Source organism: Pituophis catenifer, unplaced genomic scaffold (assembly GCF_029215685.1).
Source record: "Pituophis catenifer annectens isolate HBS135680 unplaced genomic scaffold, rPitCat1.0.hap2 SCAF_1, whole genome shotgun sequence".
NCBI classification, from domain to species: Eukaryota; Metazoa; Chordata; class Lepidosauria; order Squamata; family Colubridae; genus Pituophis; species Pituophis catenifer.
Genome location: NW_027256881.1, coordinates 195,392,859 through 195,405,704, shown reverse-complemented (window position 1 = coordinate 195,405,704; position 12,846 = coordinate 195,392,859). Strand labels below are relative to the sequence as shown.

Here is a 12,846-nt window from a genome sequence, read left to right as displayed (position 1 = left end):
ACTAATTTTCTAAATGCCACAAAGATGGCAGCTATTTAGTAGTAATAACTGTAGTTATAGTAAGCAATATTATCTGGTATGTGCTTATAACTAAGCACAGTAAGGAAAAATAATTAAGCGGAGTACAGGTATTTTTATTATTTGCCTGCTCTTTCTATTCCTGGCTGACTATACTTCTTCACATATCTTGAGTAGTTTCTTCCTAAACTGGTTCTTGCTGGATGTGTTGGGACTATAAGTCCCATTACTTCTAATCAGCCATGGTCAAGATGGTTGAATGATATGAGATTTGGAATTGACAGCCCACTGGAGCCAGAAAGCACGTTAAAGAAAACTGATCCTGATTTACTGGCAGAAGAGCAGTGCTCTATTACTTTATTTATAATGGCTAATCTACTAGCATAAGAGTACAAGTATGACAGGCCCTTTCATTGATAAATCGGTTTGTCCAACTTTTCTAGCTCAAAGGGTTCTATTATATTAACTACTGCAACTGCAGTGAATTTGGAATTTCTTTCTGCCACATTCCCTTTATATGCTAACAAAAAATAAATTGACGATCAAACTACACATACAAGATGCAGAGACTTTGCAGCATATAAAAAAAATCTGGGTAATACAAAAAACAAATATTCCAGTTTCTGCAACAAAATGTAAATAATTCAATTATTTTTTGTTCATCATGTTTTTAATCCACACACGTGTACTGTACAATGGCAATCAGACTGAAACTGGAATGATTCATCCGTATGAATGTCAGAATTAAGTATATACAAATAGGGCAAAAGTCCATTGAAAAATATAATTCTAGACCATATATGACCCTGAAAAGTGCTGAAACCTATTTCTGATTATAGTTTATGTAAATCTCTCATTTTATAGCAAAATTTGTGTGGGTAAAGGTTTTGGATCCTGAAAGGTATTCATTACATACCAATTCCATCACAGAAGTGGGGTTCAAAGAATGAACCTCAACACTAAAAAAAAAATCCCAAAAAGTAAACTTAAAAACAACATTCACTCACTCACAGAAAATGCAATGTTATATTCTCTGCTCTCTTTAGTTCTATCTTTACCGTAAACAGGAACTACACAAAGGTGTATCTTTGCTGATAAGGCCACTAATACAAATACCATTGTGAACACTTTCAAGTGTATCCTCAGACTTTTTCCTCAAATATGTGTGTTTACTTTTCATGTATGTGACTAAAGAGATCTTACTTCACCTTTCCACAATTCTGTTGTGCTTTACATTAAATTAAACACATTGATTCATCAATATTTCTGCTTCTTCCCATCTCATGACATCGTCGCTCAGCATCTGCCATCTTGATTTTTTAAAAACCTCCTTTATAGACGCTGCTAACATCATTTGAAAAATCACTCTCCTGCCTCTACCTTGCAAAGTTTTAGGCAGATAAAACCGAGATCCTGGAAATTAAATCTTCATAACTTACCTCCCCTAAGTAGAAACTGTATTTGTTTTATTTTATTATTACCGGTACTTATTTATTAAATTTATATGATGTCCATCTCACCATCAAACCACTCTGGGCAGCTTATCACATGAATTTCAATACAGAATCATAATTCTGCAAGGATTCTTGCCATAAATTGATATCAGCTAGATAAAATAAACATTGCAAATTGCCAAATCCATTTATTAACAGGCAGGATTCCAAAACCATGTGGTCCCAACCCTCAATAACGAAGTCTTCTCTTGCACCTTTTCAGGTAAGGAAAATCCTGTGAAAGGAATGATCATCGCAGCAAAATCAGAATGTAAATAATAAACTCTTCTGAGCCCAGGTTGAAAACTTAATGAGAGCTTGTAAAAAGCTCAATTGAATTTCTTCTATAGTTAGACATTTCCTACATATAGCTGGATATTTGATTAATAGCTGCCACGCAAAAGAAAAGAAAAGCTGTTTGAAGCACATATAAGCCAAGTAAAAAATTCCCATACTCAAAAGTATCAACTTGTACCATAATAAAAATGGAGGTCCAGCACATATAGATATTAGCAAAAAATTTTTACAGAAATCATAGTGGCATTCTCTGATACTTGGATACACTAAATAATTGTTGAGTATCTGTCTTTCGCGGATCAAAATACAGGCTTTTATAGTAAACATTACATATTATTGGAAAGCTTTGGGTTACGATACATCTTAGAAGGGAGCTCTAATAGTATAACCATTAGTGAAGTGATGGTGTAATCCTCAAGATGACAATGACACTCAATCATCCCAACCTAATGACTGAGTGCCCAGTATTTTTCTTTTTTTAATTCTCCACTTCAATCCAATTGAGCCCAACAGCTAGCCTGAGATGCGTTTGTGAAAGCTGTAACGGAAGTTATAAGCAATCTCGATGGCAACATTCTTTTGGTCTCTGAAAGACTCCAATTCATTACAGATCAAACAGATTGCCTGAGAAAATGTCACGTAATTATCCCAATCTCCTCCTAAAGGTGGAGTGTAGCAATTACTGTGCCACACGGTTTTTTTTAATGGCCAAATGGGCCAGATCAAATTGATCAGTAATCTCACAGAGATTACAGTTTAAAAAGTGAACCAAACTTCCACCCATAGAAATAGGGAAGATTTTCATCTCCAAGAATTACATCTAAGAATGTTATGCTATAAACCAAGGCAGCTTTTCTCTCCTTGTTGATGACAAGGCTGAGCAGAACTGCAACAAATGATAGTTTCCAAGAAGTTTTGAAGATAGTTTTCAAGGTAAGGATACTTTGGCATTTTATTGGAAGCAAGTTCCACTAGTATCAGTAGAACTAAATGCCAAAAAATGGGAATAAGATCTCAGTCACCCTGTATCTAAACCAACGTAGGCAGGCCATTTAAAGCAAGTCCTTCAGCTTCACCAAATTAAATGGAAAAATTAAAAAAATTAAAAAAACCTAAAGGTAAGGAGTTGTGCTCAAAAGTGCTGTTGGAGAAGGAGCATTGTGACATGTGGAGAGGTTCAAAGAACATGTAAGGATAACAGTCATCCTGAAAAGGATTAGAAGCCCACTTCACCGTGGGATGGGTGGAAGTGGTGGAGCACCTCTTTCTCTGCGACTGGATCCACCTAAAGAAAGAGAAAGCAAACCTCACAGTCATCTTTTACTGACAGATTTATCAAAACCTGGAAACAGGTTTGAAAAACATACAGGAATTTCTGAAAAAAAATATCTTGGTAAGTGGTAAAATTACAGCTTGTGGGTTAGCAATGGTGGCATCTCTAGGGAGGCAGAAGTTCCATAGTATTCCAGCCTCAGCATTCAAAAGCTGCCCCTTCTCTAAGCACACTGTGACATTACACACATATATGAAAGGGCAGTCTAGAATTGTTTATTGGCCAAGTGTGGAAAAGGAATTTGTCTTTGGTGTATATGCTCTCAGTGTACATAAGGAGAATAATATACATTCATCAAGAATAAAAAGATACAACACTTAGTGATAGTTAAGGTTACTAATAAGCTATCAAATTGTACTAGGAAAGAAATAAAAACAATATAAATTGAAAGATACAAGCCAGTGGTGAAATCCATTTTTTTTTACTACTGGTTCTGTGGGTGTGGCTTGGGCATGGTGTGGCTTGGTGGGCGTGGCAGGGTAAGGATACTACAAAATCTCTATTCCCATCCCACTCCAGGGGAAGGATACTGCAAAATCCCCATTCCCTCCCCACTCCTGGGGGAAGGATATTGCAAAATCTCCATTCCCTCCCCACTCTGGGGCCAGCCAGGGGTGGTATTTGCCGGTTCTCCGAAGTGCTTAAAATTTCCACTACCGGTTCTCCAGAACCTGTCAGAACCTGCTGGATTTCACCCCTGATACAAGCAACATGGTTATAGTAAGTGGGAAGAGATAGATACTAGTAAGGAAGAATAATAGTAATTCAGTCTTAGTACATTATTTGACAGTGTTGTGGGAAATAGTTGTTAAGCAGAGTGATGGCATTCGGGAAAAAACTGTCCTTGTGTCTAGCTGTTCTGGTGTGCAGTACCCTATAGTGTCGTTTTCAGGGTACAAGTTGAAACAATTTATGTCCAGGATGTGAGGGATCTGTAGATATTTTCACAGCCCTCTTTTTGACTCGTGCAGTATATAGATCCTCAATGGAAGGCAGGTTGGTAGCAATTGTTTTTTCTGCAGTTCTAATTATCCATTGAAGTCTGTGTCTGTCTTGTTGGGTTGCAGAGCCAAACCAGACAGTTATAGAGGTGCAGATGACAGACTCAATAATTCCTCTGTAGAACTGTATCAGCAGCTCTTTGACAGTTTGAGCTTTCTGAGTTGGCGCAGAAAGAACTACACTGAAAGAAAGAACTACAATACATTACAATCTACACTGTAATGCCATGACACTTTCACCATTCTGATGAAAATGGAACACTTCTGCAGATAGCAGTCTTTTCAGGGAATAGGCCCCCTTCATGCAACTCCATACAATGTTCTAAGCCAGGGGTTCCCTGATTACTGGCCTTAGCCTGCTCGGAACTGTGCCGTGTAAGTGGTGGGTTGCCCCCAGTTCAGACCGACTCTATAGAACCGGTAGTAAAACCGGCGGGAGGCTCCGCCCACTGACCCCCAACGTCATCAGAACACTTCTGCGCATGTGCAGAAGCGTGCATGCACAGCCGTTGCAAACTGGTAGTAAAGGTAAGTAGAAACACACACACCCCTCGGGGTGAACGCGCATGCATGCAGCTCATTTGAGCGAGCGGCAGGCACGCTCATGTGCGAAGCTCCATTTGTACTAAGGGCAGATGTGCATGCCCGCCATTTGCACAAATGCCACTCACACAGAACCATCTCTTTTTCCTCCCCCCTGGGCCACCAAGCCAGAAAGGTTGGGGATCATAGTTCTAAGCTATACAAATATAAAAGCAATCTCATTAAAAATAAATTATTTAAACATTCAAATTAGTCAGCCTTTCAAGATTTGGCTATCATGGTTTTTAAAATCTTGAAGAGACATCTATTGGCATGGCAGAATTATGGCACCCTTAAATGCAGCATTATAGCTAACCCCTCTCACCACCCCAAAAAGGAAGACAAATTAAGTTTTTCAGAAGAGAAGAAATGTGAAAGGAAAAACAATAGTTTGTATAAGCACTTATGGCCCAGAATATATTTTGTAGGTTATAACCTTTTAATATTAAACTTTGATTAAATGACTGTTTAAGGTTATAGATAAAGAGCATATTTTTGCAATTAGAATATTTATTTGTATCCTACCTTTATTATTTTTATAAATAATTCAATGTGGTGAACACACAAGATACTCCTTCCTCCTCCCATTTTCCCCATAACAATAGCCTGGTGAGGTTGGGCTGAGAAAGGAGGATTGGCCAAAAATCACCCAGCTAGCTTCCATGTGTAAGGTAGAACTAGGATTCACAATCTCCTGGCTTCTAGCCTGATGCTTTAACTACTAAACACTATGTTGAGCACTAAGCAATAATTTTTATGATGCATGAGAGTAATATGACATTATCATTTCTCAACAGTGAAAACGTTGAGATTTTTCTAAAATCTAGTCCCTTAAGATTTTATTATTGTGCCCTCTGATGCACCTCCGATGTAAAATGATGATGAATTAGAGTGAATCACTAGACGAAGAATAGTCATTCTATCTGCTGACAATTCTGAAGGTAGAGGAACTTCATTGAATAAAAATTTGCTAGCTATCTGTATTTATTTTCTGCTTGCTTATCTTTTCTTCACAGCTAGTGGTTTGTGCTTCTTCCTTCCCCAATATCTACAGAAGGAGCAGATCAGCAGAGAATCAGGGCAATGTTGTTTCTCCACCTTTCGCTGCTTATCTTGGCGGGAGGTATCTATCTGCCTTTTCAGCAAACAGAGGTGGGTTGAGGTAGGCCTGACTGGCACTTATGAGCAGGGATGAAATTTGTTACTACCGGTTCTGTGGGCATGACTTGGTGCTGGTGGGGTAATATGACTGGGTGAGCGTGGCCAACTTTTTTTAAAAAAAAACTTTTCAAAGCATTTTTCTACAACCTCTTTGGCCAAAGAGGTTGCAAAAAAATGCTTTGAAAAGCCTCTGCCGATCAGGCAACTCAGCTGGGATCGTCAGAGGCTTATCAAAGCATTTTTTTTACTACCTCTTCGGCCGAAGAGGTTGCAGAAAAAAATGCTTTGAAAAGCCTCTGATGATCCCAGCTGAGCCACGCGATCATCAGAGGCTTTCTTTTTTACTTTTAAAAGCATTTTTTCGTCGGAAGAGGTTGTAGAAAAAATGCTTTTAAAAGTAAAAAAAAAAAAGCCTCTGATGATTGTGCGGCTCAGCTGGGCATGTTGGGGGGGCGCAGGGATTTTTGCTATCGGTTCTCCGAACCACCTGCCGCCATCGCTACTGGATCAGGCAATCCAGTCTGAACCGGGAGCATTTCATCCCTGCTTATGAGTAATATATGGCCTATCTATCTGACTTACCTTGCAATCTACCAGACTATCCAATTGGATCACTGAAATAACTCATTGGGGAAGAGAGCAGAACTGAGCCACTCCTGTTGAGCTAACTGGTACTCTTTCCATGATCTTACAAAAAATAATTATATTTAATATTTATGGAGTATCTGATGAGCATTCAAAATGTTTCACATATTTTCAACTCAGAAATAATTCACCAAGTACGCTACTATTAAATCTACTTTCTAAAGGAAAAAAAATACTTACTTCTATTGTCATTTTTTACCAATTTACTAGGATAACTCTTGTTCATGGGCACATATGGTTCTGGAGGTGGCAAGTCAGACAGAGGATGGAAGGAAAATCTGCTTTCCCATTCATCTAGATAAACATAAAGGAATTGTATAACATTAGTGCATACATAAGACAAATCATGTTAATACAAATCTCAACTAATAGGCTCATTCAAGAGCATTCCATAAAACTGACTACTACATTTTACAAAATATTGGATTGTTGACATATTATTCAATAGAGTGTATATTTTGTAAACCAGTCTTAAACTGGGCGTACATCCAAATGTGAATAGATCTTGTTTAGCATAGTTGGGCTTATTTTTCATGAGACTATTTTTCATGAGACTGAGGGTGGCATTATATTTCCAAATATTGGAACATCTTTAGCTTCAAATCACTTTATTTTTCCAACATAAATACTGTACATCCCTTTGATTCAGGGTAGGCTGACATCCAATATGTCTTGAATGCATCAATTTTTTCCTTAAATTGTCTCATGATTTTACATACTTTTAATTTGTTTTAAACAGGACTTTCATATTATTACAAATATGTTTAACTGAAAAGAACAGTAAATTCATTTCACTTCCTCTTTCCATTCTCATTAACTTCACCCAGTCCATATATCTAAAATCAACCTGGCACTGGTCATGAAACCATATAAAAATATTACTAACAACATGCGAGCTTACAACATCTGCTATTTATTCATCAAAACATTTCTAACATCTTTGCAACAATAATGTTCTGTAATATAACTCATCCAGATAGGCAAGCTCAGCTTCTCTTATAGTTCTTATCTCTAGCAAGATTGATGCAAAATACAAGGACTTATATAAATTCTAAGGTGGTCAAAGGTTTGTTCCCTCCATCATCTGCATTTACATTGAAATGAAACATTCTTTACTTATAAAAAAAATCAGTATTTTTTTATAACTAGCCTTTGATTATTATATGAACTGAGTGGTGGAAAAATGTGATGTGTGAGCCTCACATATACAATGACAGATATGGAAACCTCTCGCCATACAGTTGAAAGAGCTTTCTTGCATTCTGGAAAAAATGGAGAGTTCCTTCCAGAACTCCACAAGAGAAGAATTTTCCATAAACACCAGGACTCTTGCTAATATGGTGTTGAAAGCAAGAGGGGGAATAAATGATCCCAAATACCACCAGAGAGGCCTCTAGGGAACCATCTTGCTTTGAGGTTATGGGAGAAGAAGCATAATTAGATCCGTGATTAGCCACCATCCAGCTCATTATGGTTGGTCCTTCTGCTTCTGTCCTCTGGAGATGGCAGAATAAGCAAGAAAAGTTCAAGCAAAGGGAAGGTGGCCAGAAGAACATATGCCATGTAAATCTGAAGTCTCGTCCAATCTGCTACTGCTCTCTTGTTTATTCTATACTTTCACTTCCTTTTTTTTGTGTAAATCTGAAGCCAAATAACTGGACTGACTGGTTTATGTAGAGAAGTAAGAACTGAGATAGATATATAATACAGAGTAACAGAGTTGGAAGGGACCTTGGAGGTCTTCTAGTCCAACCCCCTGCCTAGGCAGGAAACCCTACACCACTTCACACAAATGGTTATCCAATATCTTCTTAAAAACTTCCAGTGTTGGAGCATTCACAACTTCTGGAGGCAAGTTGTTCCACTGACTAATTGTTCTGTCAGGAAATTTCTTCTTAGTTCTAGATTGCTTCTCTCCTTGATAACCCATTGCTTCTTGTTCTACCCTCAGGTGCTTTGGAGAATAGCTTGACTTCCTTTTCTTTGTGGCAGCCCCTGAGATATTGGAACACTGCTATCATGTCACCCCTAGTCCTTCTTTTCATTAAACTAGACATACCCAGTTCCTGCAACTATTCTTCATATGTTTTAGCCTCCAGTCCCCTAATCATCTGTCTTGCTCTTCTCTACACTCTTTTTAGAGTCTCAACATCTTTTTTACATCGTGGCGACCAAAATTGGATGCAGTATTCCAAGTGTGGCCTTACCAAGGCATTATAAAGTGGTATTAACATTTCACATGATCTAGATTCTATCTCTCTGCTTATGCAGCCTAGAACTGTGTTGGCTTTTTTGGCAGCTGCTGCACACTGCTGGCTCATATTTAAATGGTTGTCCACTAGGACTCCAAGATCCTTCTCACAGTTACTACTATTGAACAAGATACCACATATACTGTACCTGTGCATTTTGTTTTTCTTGCCTAAATGTAGAACCTTACTTTTTTCACCATTGAATTTCATTTTGTTAGATAGCTCCCAATGTTCAAGTCTGTCAAGATCCTTCTGTATCTTAAGCCTATCTTCTGGAGTGTTGGCTATTCTTGCCAGCTTGATGTCGCCCACAAATTTGATGAGTTCCCCATCTATCCCCTCTTCCAAATCCTCGTCCAAATATAAATTGGAGATGAACAACCAAAATGAACAGGATGGTGGCTAATCGCTAATCTGTTTATGCTTCTTCTCCTATAAACTCAAGACAAGTTGATTCCCCAGAAGCCTCAATAATTGGGACCCTTTATTTCCCTTCTGGTTTTTTATGTCTGCAAGAGTCCAGTGTATATGGAAAATTATTCTCTTGCTCTAAGGAATGCTGAGTTCCTTCCAGAAGGCAAGAAAGTTCTTCCAACTGTATAGCGAGACTCTCCATACCTGCTATTGTACGTGTGAGGCTCACAAATCATATTTTTCCACCATTCCACTGACAGATTGGAAACTAGGCATTCAGACAATGTCAAAACAGGAATACCATCACTCACCATCACAGGATGAATCCTGGAAGCCATTTCGGAGGACAGATGACGGGAGTGATGGAGGAGGGGGTGGGGGTGCTCCAGAACCTGGCCTGTCAGGAGGAGGTGGGGGCACAGCCCCACCTCTGGGTTTTTCAAATCCTCCTCTTGAGGGAAGCTGGGGAGTAGCTGGCAGTGCCCTGGAAGTACTTCCGTTTCTGGTTAGCGGAGGTGGGGGTGGAGGGAGAGATCCTGAAAATAATGGGAACAAAAAGTAAAGGTAAAGGTTTCCCTCACACATATGTGCTAGTCGTTCCCGACTCTAGGGGGCGGTGCTCATCTCCATTTCAAAGCTGAAGAGCCAGCATTGTCTGAAGATGTCTCCATGGTCATGTGGCCAGCATGACTAAACACCAAAGGCACACGGAACGCTGTTACCTTCCCACCAAAGGTGGTCCCTATTTTTCTACTTGCATTTCTTATGTGCTTTCAAACTGCTAGGTTGGCAGAAGCTGGGACAAGGTCAGTGGTGGGTTGCCCCAGTTCGGACCGGTTCTATAGAACCGGTAGTAAAGCCGGCAGGAGGCTCTGCCCACCGACCTCGATGTCATCAGAAAGCTTCTCCGCATGGGTGCAGCCCCATTGCGAACCGGTAGTAAAGGTAAATAAAACCCACTCCTGGACAAGTTATGGGAGCTCACCCCATTACGCAGCACTAGGGATTCGAACCGCTGAACTGCCAATCTTTCAATCAACAAGCTCAGTGTCTTAGCCACTGAGCCACCGCATCCCTGAACAAAAAGTAGTTACTGACTGTACATTTTTGCCAGAGCCAATCACTCTTCTCAAACCTCCAAACAAGCCCCCACTCCAGTGCCTTATTTTGGAAAAACACACCCATTTTTCTCATAAGCTATAAGCAAATGCCATTATCCCTCCCAGGTAAACCAGACAGGGAACACAACTAGATGAAATCATTCTACTTTATTGTAAGGCTACATCAACAGAATCTTGCAAGCCTTAAGGTACAAGGTTGCCATTTTAAATTGCTTAATCCATTAAGGTGGGTTCTTCCTAAATTTCCTAAGCTTCTTTCTCCAATCATTAAGCCTGGGGGCTCCTGCCACTCGTCTGATTATTTCCTAGGTAGCTTCTCACACACACATATATCTAATTCTGCTTGGGGCAAAGAGGCAGAGATTGAATTCTCAGTTTGAGAAAGCTTCCATGAACATCAACTGGCAATCATAAGACATAACTATCACGTATCTTAAGTTTACAACATGCTGAAAAGTTCAGCCAGAGTTTCAGTTAGAAAACAGTATGTATCCTACACTAAGCCAAATCCAAAAATGCAAGGGAATTCCTAAAGGAGGAATTCTTCCTATAGGAGGCTGAATTTTCCTACAAAGCAGTCATAAACAAAAACACTGAGATAAGCACTGCCTACAATCCATTTCAGAAAGAAAGCAATCAAAAGATGAAGAAAAGAGGCAAACAGACTTAAACCCTCTTATCCCTCTTTTCACATCTTTTAACCAACAGTCAGATAGGCAAGTACTGGAACCAGATAAAAAAGAACAATCAAGGCTGGTACGACAAGCTACTACACATATACAGCTAGTGAATTCCACCCTCCATGTTGTTACCTGGCCCAATAACGAATCAGCAAAGAAACAAGCTCAGAGAACATTAAGAACAATATCCATCCATCCCATCCCTCCATCCATATTCAGGTAGATCAGACTAGGAATCCAATGCCATATAGGTGATTAGTATTTTTTACTGCAAAGCCATAACAAATCTTGCAAGTATAAATTTGCTTCTCTCTTCCTCCCTTTATCTTTGTGATAACTAGGGAGGGTTTTGTTAGGTTACATGGCTTCCGTGGACTCATTGTTTTTTTCATATGACCATGTTCTTGGTAGCAGCTTTTTCTGTCCCTCACCCTTTGCCCTCACGCTATTTATGTATGGATATATATATTGCATAACCCTGCATTCAGAATATGGCTTTACATTTTGTAGTAATTTTTGCTCAGATAATCTTACCTGATCTGCTAGGCGGGTCCCTTACAGGAGGCGGTGGTCTCTCAACTGGGGGGGGAAGTGGAGGTCCAGGACGATTGGAGCCAGGCAGACATGGAGGTTGAGAAGAGCCTAGCGATAGGTTCCTTTGAGGAAGCCGTGGCATTTCATCATTTCCGCCAGATGCCGGTGGAACTGGAGGTGGGCCTGGCCGACTTGGGGGAAGAGGAGGAGGTACCTGAGATCCTGCAGGTGGCCGTGGTGTGGAAGGAATTGGTGGTTTATGGTTTTGGGGCGGGGGAGGTGGTAGGGAAGCCTCCCTGCCAAAAGATGGCCTGTTTCCACTTGGAGGTAATGGTGGAGGTGTCTTATCTTCTGTTGGCCTACCTGGTACTGGAGGGAGAGGAGGCCTGTTTGAGAAGGGAGACGGAGGACTAACTGGTGATGATTGTCGAATGGATCCTCCAGGCCCTAAATTTCTATTACCTGGGAAAGGTGGAGGGGTAAGCCCTAAGCTCGCTTGTCTGCTGGCCCCGGGCACAGGGGGTGGTCCCCTGTTGTACAGACTAGATGGAATAGGTCTTGGAGTATTTGGCACAGGAGGAGCACCCGTGTCAGGCCGGGAGCCAAAGTCAGGTCTTGAGGGAGGCATTCGGTTTCTCTGTGGCTCTGGAACTGGAGCTCTTAGTCCAGAAGGACCCGGAAATCTGCCTACTCCACTTGGAGGTGAAAAAGGCTTTGCGGATGTTGCTCGCCCTCCTGGTGGAAACACTGGAGCTTTGTTTCCTGCAGAATCTAAAAATAGAAAGCAATTAGTAGATCCATGTACAGAGGTGTGTAGAAGGGGAAATAAATTGTATCTGGGGGATTTTGTATAATCAATTTTGACCTATAATGTTGAAAAGATGGAAATATAAAGCAACAGCTCCTTCCTCTTAATATATATCCAACTGGCAATCTTACTCATTCAGGCACTTCCAATCATACTGAACTTCAATTCCAATAATCCTGAGCCCAAAAGCCATTGTGGATGTTAGGGCTTGTAACAGTCCAAAACGTCTGGAAGTTATCAGGTTGGAAAAGCTGATTTGCTGCCAGGAACGGCTAATACAAGCCAGATTAGAGAGAGAAAAAATCTACAACTGTATAAGAGTTTTCACTTCGTATTTGAACGAGGCTCCATTTATTTCGTGTTATTACCCTCTCTATGTTAATTTCAGTAAGTATAATTAGATCTGCTTTGTAGCTCTTGAAGAAAACTTCTACATTCAATATACTATAAAACAAGAGGGAAGGGCAAAGGCATTTCTGGACTATTCCTAAACTTCCTGAAGGAAAA

At 40.1% G+C, this 12,846-nt stretch overlaps 1 protein-coding gene across 1 annotated transcript in view; it reads right to left on the bottom strand.

Annotated features, from left to right (window-relative positions):
• Positions 1-2,833: 2,833 nt before the first annotated feature.
• Positions 2,834-12,846, bottom strand: part of WIPF1 (WAS/WASL interacting protein family member 1) — a 61,916-nt gene continuing 51,903 nt past the window's right edge. The window contains exons 5-8 of the mRNA XM_070934517.1: positions 11,532-12,302; positions 9,508-9,732; positions 6,711-6,824; positions 2,834-3,093 (exon numbers count right to left, since the gene is read on the bottom strand). Of these exons, the coding sequence (XP_070790618.1) occupies positions 3,038-3,093; positions 6,711-6,824; positions 9,508-9,732; positions 11,532-12,302 (1,166 nt within the window). The 3' untranslated portion in view covers positions 2,834-3,037. The remainder of the gene's footprint in view (positions 3,094-6,710; positions 6,825-9,507; positions 9,733-11,531; positions 12,303-12,846) is intronic.